Genomic DNA, 13,728 nt, shown 5'->3' on the forward strand with positions numbered 1-13,728 from the left:
GTGTCGCACACAAGTCCACCTGCTGGCACCAGAGTGAGCTCAGTTGGGCCTCATCATTATCCCACCGCCAACCACCTTTCTTCCCAATCCTTTCACCCCCACCCCCCACCCCCTCCACTGTCTCCTTTCTGCCATTGCTCACTCCACACTATGCAACTCCTCACTTCAGTTGAGCTGCAATACCAGTGCAATGTAGTGAGCCACACACTCATGCATGCAAATATTAGACCTTTTAGCTTAGTGATTATCAAAATACACAGATCCAGTGTGCTCACTAACCTGTGACTTTTTCTTATTTTCAGTTCCGGGTAATTCTGGTCCAGGTACTGATTGCAGATTTTGTGCTGTCATTTGTAGTAGACCGGATCTGTTTGTGGTTGTTTGGTGAAGGAAGACTGCATATTGATTAAGCCAGCATTCCACAATATCTCATGAAGGTATTCATTCATAATTATCTGTGATCGCGTTTTGTCCACTCTATTAAGTTCATGGAACTTGCAAGCAGTGTTACATCATCATTTTTGAGAATATGCCACCAAATACAAATGTAAAAACTGTACATTGTAAATTTATCCTCTTTGTATATATATTCCATGAAAGTATATTTGTATACAGAGTAACTTTATGGTACTCAGTAAATAAGATATATTTATGTAATAAAAATGTGTTATGTCAGAGCTGTTGCTGTTGACAATGTACAACTTGTTAATTGGAGGAAGAAAGTTATTTGTAAAATACACCTTTGATATCTTCTGTCTGCAAAATTTTGTTTCTAAAACTTGAACAACAAGACAGGTCAAGTATCTCAGAAACAATACATTTTTCTAAAGTTGCATCTATTTTTACAACATTTTTATCTCCTTTCTAATGCTAATATGGTAATGTTCAAGGGGTAAATGAAATTATTCATGTTGGTGACTAGTATAAATTTTTTAAAGCCGTGTTTACCTGCTTTGCGGTTACACGTGAGATATAAGAGAATATAAACATTGTCTGTTATTTACTCCCTGGCTGTTTTATTGCCACAAATTGTAACAGACAAAATAATGAAAATTCTTATCAAAGCAAGTTTGTTTATGGAGATGGAAGCTTAGAATCCATGATTACTCTAGTTATAATCCAAAGAAAGCCACATGTAATGCTACCAGTTTTCTGTTTTTTTAATGTAAATAATGATTTACTATTATCTTAGAACCACTACCAAATACCATGTGATTTTTGTGTGTACTTTTATTTTTGTTATGAATAGTCTGTTGTTACAGTATAGGTTTAATATTGCTTTAGTACCCGCTTTCTTTTATATTTGGTATATATGAAAACAAACAAAATTAATTTTGGAGTCATATGAAAGTATAACGCAAAAAAATGTAGTTTCAAAAGCAGAGCGAGTATAGCAATATGTGCAGTAAACTATAACCTGTCTGTATGTAAAAATTAAAATATATTTGAGGTGAAAGAGATGCAGGTCATCTTTAATCAGCCGAGAAAAGATTGCAACAGAAGAAATCCAGAGGACAGTGCTGTTGGTTTGTGCAGATAATGTTAGTAGCATATTTGATGGGGGATGTTGTTGTTTGCCATACTAAGTGAACATCAGATGTGGCCCATAAGGAGGAAAATATTACTGTGTGTAATCAAAAATGAGCCCTGTTGTTATTGTATCAGGAGTATTGTGCAATTTCAAACACACTCATGTTTTGTAGTTCATTATCAATAGTTTATAATAAGCAGTTTGGCATAATACATACTACAGTTTAAAAAATGTTTACATGCTTGTTTAAGATACTTGTGAGAGGACAAAATAAAGGTAAAATCTTTGTATTGTGACATTCCATTGGTAGCTCAATGTCAGTCATCTATCTGAGCTCCATTATTACATGTAAAAATATTAAGAGGTACTCTGTGTCGAAAACAATGACTCTGAGATGTCTTGCATTATCTGATTATAAGTGGAAGAAGAGGAACATAATTCTTTCAATAAGTTATGAAGCTCAAGAACATGGCTTGATTGTTGACTTTACTATCATGATAGGTTCCTTCATTTAATGATAGTACAAAATGTCTTGTCTATAAAAACAGGAAATTTTTAAAATGATTCACGAACTTTTTAATTCAAATGTTATTCTGTTTTCTAAGTGGTGTTTAGTTTTGATATGGATATGTTGAATAAGTAGTAGTAAATTTTTGAGGAATGTTAGTGCTTGTCTGTAAAGATAACTGTGTCCTGAGAGCTGTTTCCTTTATTTATTTATTATCAAATATTCATTTTCTATATACTGTCAGAATGAACAACATATTTTCTTGTTGTAATGTTAAAATGTTGATAAACAGTTTTTATGTAACAGTAACCAGCTTTTTTTTTTTTTTACATTTGAATTATGATCAACTTTAGCCGCCGGTGGCTGTATTATTGCTGCAGTATTCCTTATTTATAATCTTTTATAAGTACATATTCACATTTATTCACTTATTACATTATAATGAAACTGCTGCATTAAGATTCTAATTGAGTTTCATATTATTAGTCATCAAAATGATTGTGCACTGCTTTCTAAATGTTGCAGCAGGGGCACATTGAAGAGGAACGTAGAGTATTCTCTATCTTTGTCTAACGTATTGCTTCCTGCATGTGCATTGTCAGTTCAATCTTTTACTGTGTTTGAATGGTTTTGATTAAATGATTTTATAAAGGTTAACATTTACTTTTTACAAAAATATGGAAGCAGTGTCACGGCATGGTTATATTTAGTACATTTTTTCTTTTCACACCACTGAAAGTATTTTTATAATTTGAATTATGTAGTATTATATGGAAAGCTAATGCACAGCAGTGTCTTTCCTGTTTTACGATTTAATGGCACACTTATAATCTTAGCACTTGATTTCATTTTTCTCGTGCCTTCAAGTAAATAAACTTTTTGTGAAATTTATAATGCAGTATTCACATTGATATGCTGCAAAAGTTTTAAATAATCCAGAATTGGTAACAGCTAAACCATTTCCCCTTCACTTTATAATAGAATCAAACATAGCTGAGTAGTAGAATGAATGATATTATCACCACCTTAAGTAAGTATATATAGTTGATTGCATTCAATAATATTTCACAACACAAATATCAAATCCAACATTTTAGGGGCCACTAGTCGGATTGGTGTCGGTTCCAATGACATTTCACCCCTGAGGAGGATATAAAGATCATGAATTTTAGGCTTAAATATGCAGTGTTCATGACTGTCAGGCTTATTGGTATCAGTCCTGGTAACAATGGATCCATTGTGGTGAGTTAATCTTGGGTGGAAGAGTCTCAACCAAACATCTTACATGCAGGTAGATTTCATTCCTTTTTCCTATGCAGCATAAGACTGGGCACCATTGAATTATCAACACACAGCAGTATATTTTTAACACTTCTTTTACAGTACACACACTTATTACTTGAAATTAGAGTTGAAATCTTTTCAAGACGTCAAAGTTCATATTAACCTCTACCTGTTGGAAGAAAATATTCCTTTGAAGACATTAACTTTAAACTTTTGAAAGCTATTTTTTGCTATGAAACAGAAAGTTTGACTTCTCAGTAAGTGTTTTTCAACTTTTCACCAGCCTATCCATTAGCTGGCAGTTATTACAAAGCTGAGCAGTTATCACCGTACATCCATCTTCCACACATGAGCATTAATCTGTTACCACATTAATGGTACCAGGAAAAGAGTAATTAAAGTTATTGATGTTTGAATTGCAAGACAGAGGGATGAAAACAATACACAGTTTATCTAACACAGGGATGGAATATTGTACACAAGAGACTTATCCTAGTAACAAAAGAAATAAGTGGTACATTGCTCCAGTGCCAGCTGGGTAGTTTACTATACTTGAGCAAGATAACTGATGAAAGGCTTCAGAGATTATCACCAAGTATTTTACCCAGATACTCTGAAACAGATGTAACATAAAGAAAATATTGGCCTTGAAAGAAAGCACTAATACATTGTGAAAACTGTAGCAGGATTAATTTCACACTTCAGAGCTATAAACTGTTAACAGAACAATAGGAAAAAAATGCAAATGCTACAATGTTGGCCATTAAAATTGCAACATCGTGAAGACAACAAAATGGCATCAAATGTACATCCTAGGATATGAAAATGATTTACCAGTTAAACACACAGAGTAGGCAGGGGTAACACATACACTCATTGTATAAGGATTGATTCTGCACCAAGTTTTCACTCAGATTTTGCATATGAGTGGGGTTTGTTTGTGAGAAGATAGTGTTAGATCAGATGTGAGAAGAAGAAATGTCAACAAGTGTGTGTCAGAATTTGACAGCAACAGGATTGTGACTTTTCAAGTATATGGTTTACCATTCTACAATACTGCAGCTTGCATCTACATATACATATACATCTACATCTTCACTCTGCAAACCACCGTGTTGTGCATGACAGAGGGAACATTCTATTGTTCTATTTATTAGAGTTTCATCCCATTGCATTCACATACAGAGCATGAGAAGAATGATAGATTGAGTGCCTTTGTGCAGGCAGTAATTGTTCTAATATTATCTTCATGGTCCCTACGTAAGTGATTCTTAGGGGGTTGTAGTATACTCCTAGAGTTATCATTTACAACCAATTTTTGAAACTTTGTTAACAGACTTTCTCGGAATAGTTTACGACTAAAGAATGGAAGCTTTTGAAATGTGGTGCTACAGCAGAATGCTGATGATTAGATGGGTAGATCACATAACTAATGAGGAGGAATAGAATTGGGGAGAAGAGGAGTTTGTGGCACAACTTGACAAGAAGAAGGGACCTGTTGGTAGGACATGTTCTGAGGCATCAGGGGATATCAAATTTAGCAATGGAGGGCACCGTGGAGGGTAAAAGTCGTAGAGGGAGACCAAGAGATGAATACACTAAGCAGATTCAGAAGGATGTCGGTTGCAATAAGTACTGGGAGATGAAGAAGCTTGCATAGGATAGAGTAGCATGGAGAGCTGCATCAAACCAGTCTCAGGACTGAAGACCACAACAACATCATCTTCGAGAGTCTTCCAGTTCAGTTTCTTCAGTATCTCTGTATCAAACAAACCTGTAACCATCTGGGCTGTCCTCTGTATACTGTATTTACTCGAATCTAAGCCGCACTATTTTTTTTTAATCCAGAAAACAGCTTGCGGCGTAGAATTGAGTGCAAAGTAAGCGGAAGTTCTGAAAAATGTTGGTAGGTGCCGCCACAACTAACTTCTCGAATACATGTAGCCACTACACAGGCATGCTTTGCAGGCACAAAGATAAATACAGGCGCCAAAACCTCTGTACAAAAAAATTGAAAAAAAGGTAGAAGACGAGCTTTTTTCTCCGCCCATAGTGTCGACCACTGCATTTTCATAAATTATCCAACAAAGTAAATAGAAATTTCCTATTGTTCATCTTCAAATGTAGCAGCCTTTCAAATATTCATAGCAACAAAAATAAATTTCTTTACACATAAATACCAACAATGCAAAAGGCTTTAGGATTGTTGCACGAAATGATATGCTGGGGCTCAATAAGATTTCATGTAGGAGCACCTGTTGCTTCGTGGAATTTTGTGAAATGCTTGTTAGTGTTAGTGAACCACAATGAAGCGCTTTCATTATAGTGCCAAATTCAAGAGGCAAGTTATTTCTTTTGCGGAACAAAGTTCTAATCATGCTGCAGGTCTGCTATACGGGATTGATGAGAGCAAATGTTCAAGGAGCAGGAAAGCATTTAATGATCCAAAGTGTGGCCGATATCGTGCACTAGAAGTGATTTTAAATGGATTTGTTACAGAACAGTGTCAGAAATTCCTGTCTGTGAACGCAGAAATTTTAAAAATTAAGGCACATGAAATTGCTAGAGAGAAAAAAATCGAAAATATTAATGCTAGTCGCAGCTGGATTGATCTGTTTATGTAGCGTTGGGCTTTTTCACTTCGGAGGCAAACTTCAGTTGCACAGAAGCTGCCAAAAAATTATGAAGAAAAACTTGTGGAATTTCAGCGCCTCATAATTAGGCGGCGCACAGGAAAGCAATAATACCTTTCTGGTCAGATAGGAAGTGCTGACCAGACACCTGTATATTTTGACATGCTGTCAAATTATATGGTTGATGCCAAAGGAAAGAAAGACATAAGTGTTCTTACATCAGGGGTGAAAAACAGCGGGTGTCCATCATGGTTGCTTGCACAGCAGTTGGACATAAATTAACCCCATTCATAGTTTTCAAGTGAAACACTTAACTGAAATCGGAAGTGTTTCCAAAAACTGTAATTGTACGAGCAAACAAAACTGGGTGTTTTTCGGACGACATGGTGCTGGAACGGATTAGGCGTGTGTGGAATCGTGCTGGCACAATGTTTGGTTTACGCAGTCTGTTGGTATTAGATACATACGCAGGCCATACAACACCTGCAGTAAAATGAAAATTAGAGGACAGCAAAACGGACTTGGCAGTAATTCCAGCCGGGATGACGTCAATTCTGCAACCACTTGATGTCTGTTTGAATAAACCATTTAAGGACAAGCTTAGCCGCTTGTACACAGACTGGCTTTCAAAAAGTGACAGACATCTGACACCAACAGGACATTTAAAATGTGCAAGTGTGCCAATGGATTTATGATGCATGGAAGTGTGTTCCAAATCAGATTGTGCAACAAGCATTTAAAAAAATGTTTGATATCCAATGCACTAGATGGTACGGAGGACGATGCTCTGTATGAAGAAATAAGCAACAAAGAATCGAGTGATAGTGATTCAGAATCGTGACTGATATTGTAAACATTTCGTATAAGATGTGTTACGAACCTAATAGAATTTTGTTGTAAATTTCAGTGTTTAATTTCTAAATTATTTTCACTAGTTTATAAGTGTTGCTACTCTGCTTGCACAGGATAGAAAAGCGTGGAGAGCTGCATCAAACCAGTCTACGGACTGAAGACAACAACAACACACTGTGCATTTGAAGTCATCACTAAAAATCTACTACGAAAATGCAAGACTGTTTGGGATGTATGTCAATATGGCCAACTCTACATTCTGAATGTTTTGCTACCTGTGACAAGAGATGGTAATAGGAACTTTTATGAATTATGAATCACATGCAGTATTCTCTTCATTATAACAATAATATGAATGTACACATTATGCCATGTATTCTTTTGGGTTAGCTGCTATATCATTTAAATACTGTATGCCTAATAAACTACGAAACTGTTTATATTCATATTATTCTTATGCTGAATAGTGAGGCAGTCAGAAATGAAGCACAGCAACTGACTTGATTTTTAAGTCTAAGATGACTCTAATTTCTGTGCAGAATGTAATGCACTAAAGAGGTGTCTGCAAAGATTCTCAAACGGAGAAAATTTTCGCTAAACTCTCATTCAGAACATCATCTATCATACACAGTCTATTATTTGGTTCTTGTTGATCATTATCAAAGAAAGCAGCAGTGTAAGTAACAACAAATAGCAGTCTCTTCCCATTGTTTCATTAATGAGACAATTCCTCTTTTTTTGTAAGCGGCGGCAGCGCGCCCAGTAGCAAGCCATGCCGCAAGCGGCGACAGGTCGTAAACACTCATTATCAGCAAACAATGCATGACACAGTACAATAATGCATTTTCAGCTCAGAGTGACGTTAACACCTATAACAAAGAGAACAGCACTTATCAGATCAAAGCAAAATAAGCAATCGATTGAAACCAGACATAGCATGTGAAAAAAGGAAGGGTTCCCGTATAATTACAAGCGGAGTGCCTGATGCATAGCAATAGCTACCTTAACTGCTAAGTGTACGACTCGAACCAAACTACTGTAGCTGTATGTTCACCCATTTGACCTAAATTGTCTCTCATGTTACAATGTACCAACTTTGTTTCGATTTGGAGGTGCGGTCTATAACTTTTCCCTTGAAGTTTGAGTCTCAAATTTCAGGTGTGGCTTAGATTTGGGTAAATATGGTACGTTCAATATCCCTGTGGTACAGGTCCCACAAACTTGAGCAGTATTCTAGAACTTGTCGCCCAAGTGATTTGTAAGCAATCTCCTTTGTAGACGAACTGCACTTCCCCAGTATTCTACCAATAAACCAAAGTCTTCCACATACTTTACCCACAATTGTGCCTGTGTGATCCTTCCATTCAATAGTAAAATGTAAATGTTGTGTGACTAGGGCATCCTGTGGGGTAGACCATTTGCCAGGTGCAAGTCTTTCGATTTGATGCCACTTCATCAACTTGCACGTCAATGGGGATGAAATGATGATGATTAGGACAACGCAACACCCAGTCCCTGAGCGGAGAAAATCTCCGACCCAGCTGGGAATTGAATCCCTTAGGATTGACATTCTGTTGCGCTGACCACTCAGCTACCGGGGGCGGACAATTCCAATAGTAACGCACTGATATTATAGTCATACGACTCTACATTTTTTTCATTTTATGAAACGCACAGTTTTACATTTCTGAACATTTAAAGCAAGTTGCCAATCTTTGCACCACTTTGAAATCTTAACAAGATCTGACTGAATATATATGCAGTTTCTTTCAGACACTATTTCATCATAGATAACTGCATCATCTGCAAAAAGTATTTGCTTACTATTAAAATTGTATATAAGGTCATTGATATACAACATGAATGGAAAGGGCCCCAACACATGTCCATGGGGTACACTTGAATTTACTTATAAATCTGATGATGACTCTCCATACAAGATAACACACCGCATCCTTCCTAACAAAAAGGCCTCAATCTGGTCACAAATTTCTCTTGATACTCCATATGATTATGCTTTTGACAATTAGTGTAGGTATGGTACTGAGTCAAATGCTTTTCAGAAATCAAGAAATACTGCATCTGACTGATTGCCTTGATACAAAGTTTTCAGTATATCGTGTGAGAAAAGAGCGAGTTGAGTTTAAAATGATCGATATTTTCAGAATCCATGGCAGTTGGCATTGAAGAGGTCATTCTGTTCAAAAGACCTCATTGTATTTGAGCTCAGAATATGTTGCAAGATTCTACAACAAATTAACATCAAGAATATTCGACAGAAGTTTTGTGGATGACTTCTACTACCCTTCTTGTAGATGTGACCAGTTCTTTTTTCCAAGAACTGGACACATTTTTTGTTTGAGGGATCTATGGTAGATTATAGTTAGAAGAGGGCTTAACTCAACCACATATTCAGTATAAAGCCTACACTGGTTGGGAAGTATAAAGCCTACACTGGTTGGGATCCCATGACTGTCATGCAAATATGGAATTGACAAGTTCAGGAGGGGCATACTCAACACTGTGCAGGATCTGATCAGCCCCACACAACTAGCCCCTGAAAGAACAGACCACATGTTCACTCATCCATACAGCCATGTCGCATATTTTGAGCCAGGAAATGGGCTAGTTTGCAAGAAGAAAAGTGTTCACAAAGGTGATGCAATGAAGCCTGGAGCACCACAGACTAACAGCACAGTGATTGTTGTGGGGCTTCCCTTAGTGCAGCAGAGAAGAGAGGTACTCTGACAGTAGTGACCCAACAACATTGTCATTGTCATACTAGCCCAGTAACTGATGAGATGGTGTGGGTCCATTGGGTACGCAACACGATCACCTCACTTTGTATAGTCAATAGTTTGGACAGCAACCATTCCATTTCTGAAGTGTTACATCCTGTCCTCGCAGGTCTCCATGTTATCTTTCAAAAATATCATTTACCACCTGGAAAAACACTTGAAGACAGACTTTGTTCCTTTTTCCTATGTATAAGGTACATTCAAAAATAAATGAGCTGGAGGAGTGAAAACTACTGAAGGAATTGTAATTCCTCTGGGTGCAGAAGGTGGTGTGGTCCACATAAGAGTGCTGAGGCCCCAAACTTGCCACAGAGTGACACAGATGCACACCCACATGGCGACCAAGTGAACATTTGTATGCGTTGACTATCCACTGCACTCAATAGTGCTGAAAACAGAGAAATTGGGGTTCTAAAAAAAGAATGGCACAAGTGTGCGAAGAGCATTGCACATACCCATTTCAATTCCACTCTCAGTTCCATCTCTGGAGCAATGGAATGGCTACCACTGTAACTCACTGGTCTTCAATAATGAGGGCATCTACCTGCAGGACATGGTATTGGTAATGTGGTATGACATTCCGTGTCATGCGTCATCGGTCAATGAGACCCATCCTTCCTTGAATTGCTCGTGCCACATCTTGACTCTTACAATGGACATGCAGCACTCTTCATACGCATGTACCATTCTTTGATGAATTTAAATTCCCCACACACCTTCCACGCTAAGAAAATATGTTATACCTTTTCTGTCTTCATTTGAAATATGTATTTCTCTGTTTTCAGCACTACTGAATGCAGTGGACATCAGATGCAGGCACATGATCACTGTCACCTTATGGGTGTGCGCTCATATCCTTCTACTGGCTTGTTTGAAACCTCAGCACTCTTACAGGGATCACAACTTCTTCTGTAGGCAAAGGCATTAGAATCTCTTCAGTGGTTTTCATTTTACAGACTCCCCACATGTTGCACATGCTGCCCTGGCCAGCATATCATCCATATTCCTCATCTATTGAAACCATCTGGTAATGGGTCACCAAGAGACTGGAACATCGTCACTCGTCAGGCACTACAATTGATGAACTCTGACACAGAGTTGAAGCACCAAGGAATGACATATCTGTGTCTCTCATAAAAGCTCATTTCGACTCAGTGCCCAGCCAGGTTAGAGTCACCGTTGCTGTCAGGGGTGTCACTCTCCATGTAATAAGTTTATCACTATATATATATTTTACCAAACAAAAGCGCTGGCAGGTCGATAGACACACAAACAAACACAAACATACACCCAAAATTCAAGGTTTCGCAACCAACGGTTGCTTCTTCAGGAAAGAGGGAAGGAGAGGGAAAGGAGTCATCCCAATCCCAGGAGTGGAAAGACTTACCTTAGGGGGGAAAAAAGGAGAGGTATACGCTCGCACACACACACATATCCATCCGCACATACACAGACACAAGCAGGCATTTGTAAAGGCAAAAAACTATATGCCTTTACAAATGCCTGCTTGTGTCTGTGTATGTGCGGATGGATGTGTGTGTGTGTGTGTGTGTGTGTGTGTGTGTGTGTGTGTGTGTGTGTGTGTGTGCGCGAGCATGTACCTGTCCTTTTTTTCCCCCTAAGGTAAGTCTTTCCGCTCCCGGGATTGGAATGACTCCTTACCCTCTCCCTGAAAACCCACATCCTTTCATCTTTCCTTTTCCTTTCCTCTTTCCTGATGAAGCAGCCGCCGGTTGCGAAAGCTCGAAATTTTGTATGTGTGTGTTTGTGTGTTATTTTATTGTACCTGTCTACCGGCGCTTTCCCGCTTGGTAAGTCTTGGAATCTTTGTTTATTTAACTTATTACATGGAGAGTGACACCCCTGACAGCAACGGTGACTCTAATCTGGCTGGGCACTGAGTCGAAATGAGCTTTTATGAGAGACACAGATATGTCATTCCTTGGTGCTTCAACTCTGTGTCAGAGTTCATCAATTGTAGTGCCTGACGAGTGACGATGTTCCAGTCTCTTGGTGACCCATTACCAGATGGTTTCAATAGATGACAAAGACACAGAATATATATAAAACAAAGATTCCAAGACTTACCAAGTGGGAAAGCGCCGGCAGACAGGCACATGAACAAACCACACAAACACACACACAGAATTACTAGCTTTCGCAACCGATGGTTGCTTCTTCAGGAAGGAGAGGGAAAAACGAAAGGATGTGGGTTTTAAGGGAGAGGGTAAGGAGTCATTCCAATCCTGGCAGCGGAAAGACTTCCCTTAGGGGAAAAAAAAGGACAGGTGTACACTCGCACACACACACACACACACACACACACACACACACACACACACACACACATATCCATCCGCACACATATCCATCCGCACATACAGACACAAGCAGACATATTTAAAGGCAAAGAGTAAGGGCAGAGATGTCAGTCGAGGCGGAAGTACAGAGGCAAAGAAGTTGTTGAAAGACAGGTGAGGTATGAGCGGCGGTAACTTGAAATTAGCGGAGGCTGAGGCCTGGCGGATATCGAGAAGAGAGGATATACTGAAGAAGAGAGGATATACTGAAGGGCGAGTTCCCATCTCCAGAGTTCGGATAGGTTGGTGTTGGTGGGAAGTATCCAGATAACTCGGACGGTGTAACACTGTGCCAAGATGTGCTGGCCGTGCATCAAGGCATGTTTAGCTACAGGGTGATCCTCATTACCAACAAACACTGTCTGCCTGTGTCCATTCATGCTTTGTGCTGGTCATTCCCACATAGAAAGCGTCACAGTGCAGGCAGGTCAGTTGGTAAATCAGGTGGGTGCTTTCACACGTGGCTCTCCCTTTGATCTTGTACACCTTCCGGGTTACAGGACTGGAGTAGGTGGTATATATATATATAAACTTCCACATGGGAAAAATATATTAAAAACAAAGATTCCAAGACTTACCAAGCGGGAAAGCGCCGGCAGACAGGCACAATGAACAAAACACACAAACACACACACAGAACTACTAGCTTTCGCAACCGATGGTTGCTTCTTCAGGAAAGAGGGAAGGAGAGGGAAAGACGAAAGGATGTGGGTTTTAAGGGAGAGGGTAAAGAGTCATTCCAATCCCGGGAGCGGAAAGACTTCCCTTAGGGGAAAAAAAGGACAGGTGTACACTCGCACACACACACACATATCCATCTGCACATACACAGACACAAGCAGAAATATGTCTGCTTGTGTCTGTGTATGTGCAGATGGATATGTGTGTGTGTGTGCGAGTGTACACCTGTCCTTTTTTTCCCCTAAGGGAAGTCTTTCCGCTCCCGGGATTGGAATGACTCCTTACCCTCTCCCTTAAAACCTACATCCTTTCATTTTTCCCTCTCCTTCCTTCCTTCCTGACGAAGCAACTGCCAGTTGCGAAAGCTCGTAATTCTGTGTGTGTGTTTGTGTGTTTTGTTCATGTGCCTGTCTGCCGGCGCTTTCCCGCTTGGTAAGTCTTGGAATCTTTGTTTTTAATATATTTTTCCCATGTGGAAGTTTCTTTCTCTTTTATATATATATATATATATATATATAAAATCCCTACTGATTTATACCCCTAAATTACCTAGAAATTTATCCATGTATTCTTCCTACTACACACCAACTAAAATTCTATTGTTTGTTCTCCATCCTGGTGTTGCAGTTTCAATGATCAGCAGTAGCCTATAATCGATGATCACTTTATCAGATACAGTATATCAGAAAACTTTCTGGCATCAATATTAATTGTTAATTATTGTCGTCGTCGTTGTTGTTGTTGTTGTTGTTATTGTTGGTGGTGGTGGTGGTGAGTTTTGCCCATAAGGCAGGTACATCATTCCAAGTTTAAAATCACTCAATCCTGGTTTTTCATCATCCTTTTTGTAGCTGTGTATAATACATTTATCTCGATTTTGTCAATTAGCTAGTTTCTTCTTCTTTGTGTCATCTTTCTAGTCTTCATACCTTCTAGTGAATCATTTATTATGCAGTACTTTCTAATCCAGAATCCTGGTCAGTTTCTTTCCCCTCTCGCAACCCAAGAATTCTAAAGGGCGGAAAATGTTATAGTGCTACTAAACCATTGTAAAGTTTACTACTCCACATTTTATTCAAAG

The 13,728-nt window shown here is 38.7% G+C and overlaps 1 protein-coding gene across 1 annotated transcript in view; it reads left to right on the forward strand.

Annotated features, from left to right (window-relative positions):
* The window catches only part of LOC126272238 (endoplasmic reticulum transmembrane helix translocase), a 142,487-nt gene extending 139,791 nt beyond the window's left edge, over nt 1-2,696 (forward strand). The window contains exon 22 of the mRNA XM_049974941.1: nt 303-2,696. Coding sequence (XP_049830898.1) covers nt 303-410 — 108 coding nt within the window. The 3' untranslated portion in view covers nt 411-2,696. The remainder of the gene's footprint in view (nt 1-302) is intronic.
* Nucleotides 2,697-13,728: the final 11,032 nt, after the last annotated feature.

Source organism: Schistocerca gregaria, chromosome 5 (genome assembly GCF_023897955.1).
Source record: "Schistocerca gregaria isolate iqSchGreg1 chromosome 5, iqSchGreg1.2, whole genome shotgun sequence".
Classification (NCBI taxonomy): domain Eukaryota; kingdom Metazoa; phylum Arthropoda; class Insecta; order Orthoptera; family Acrididae; genus Schistocerca; species Schistocerca gregaria.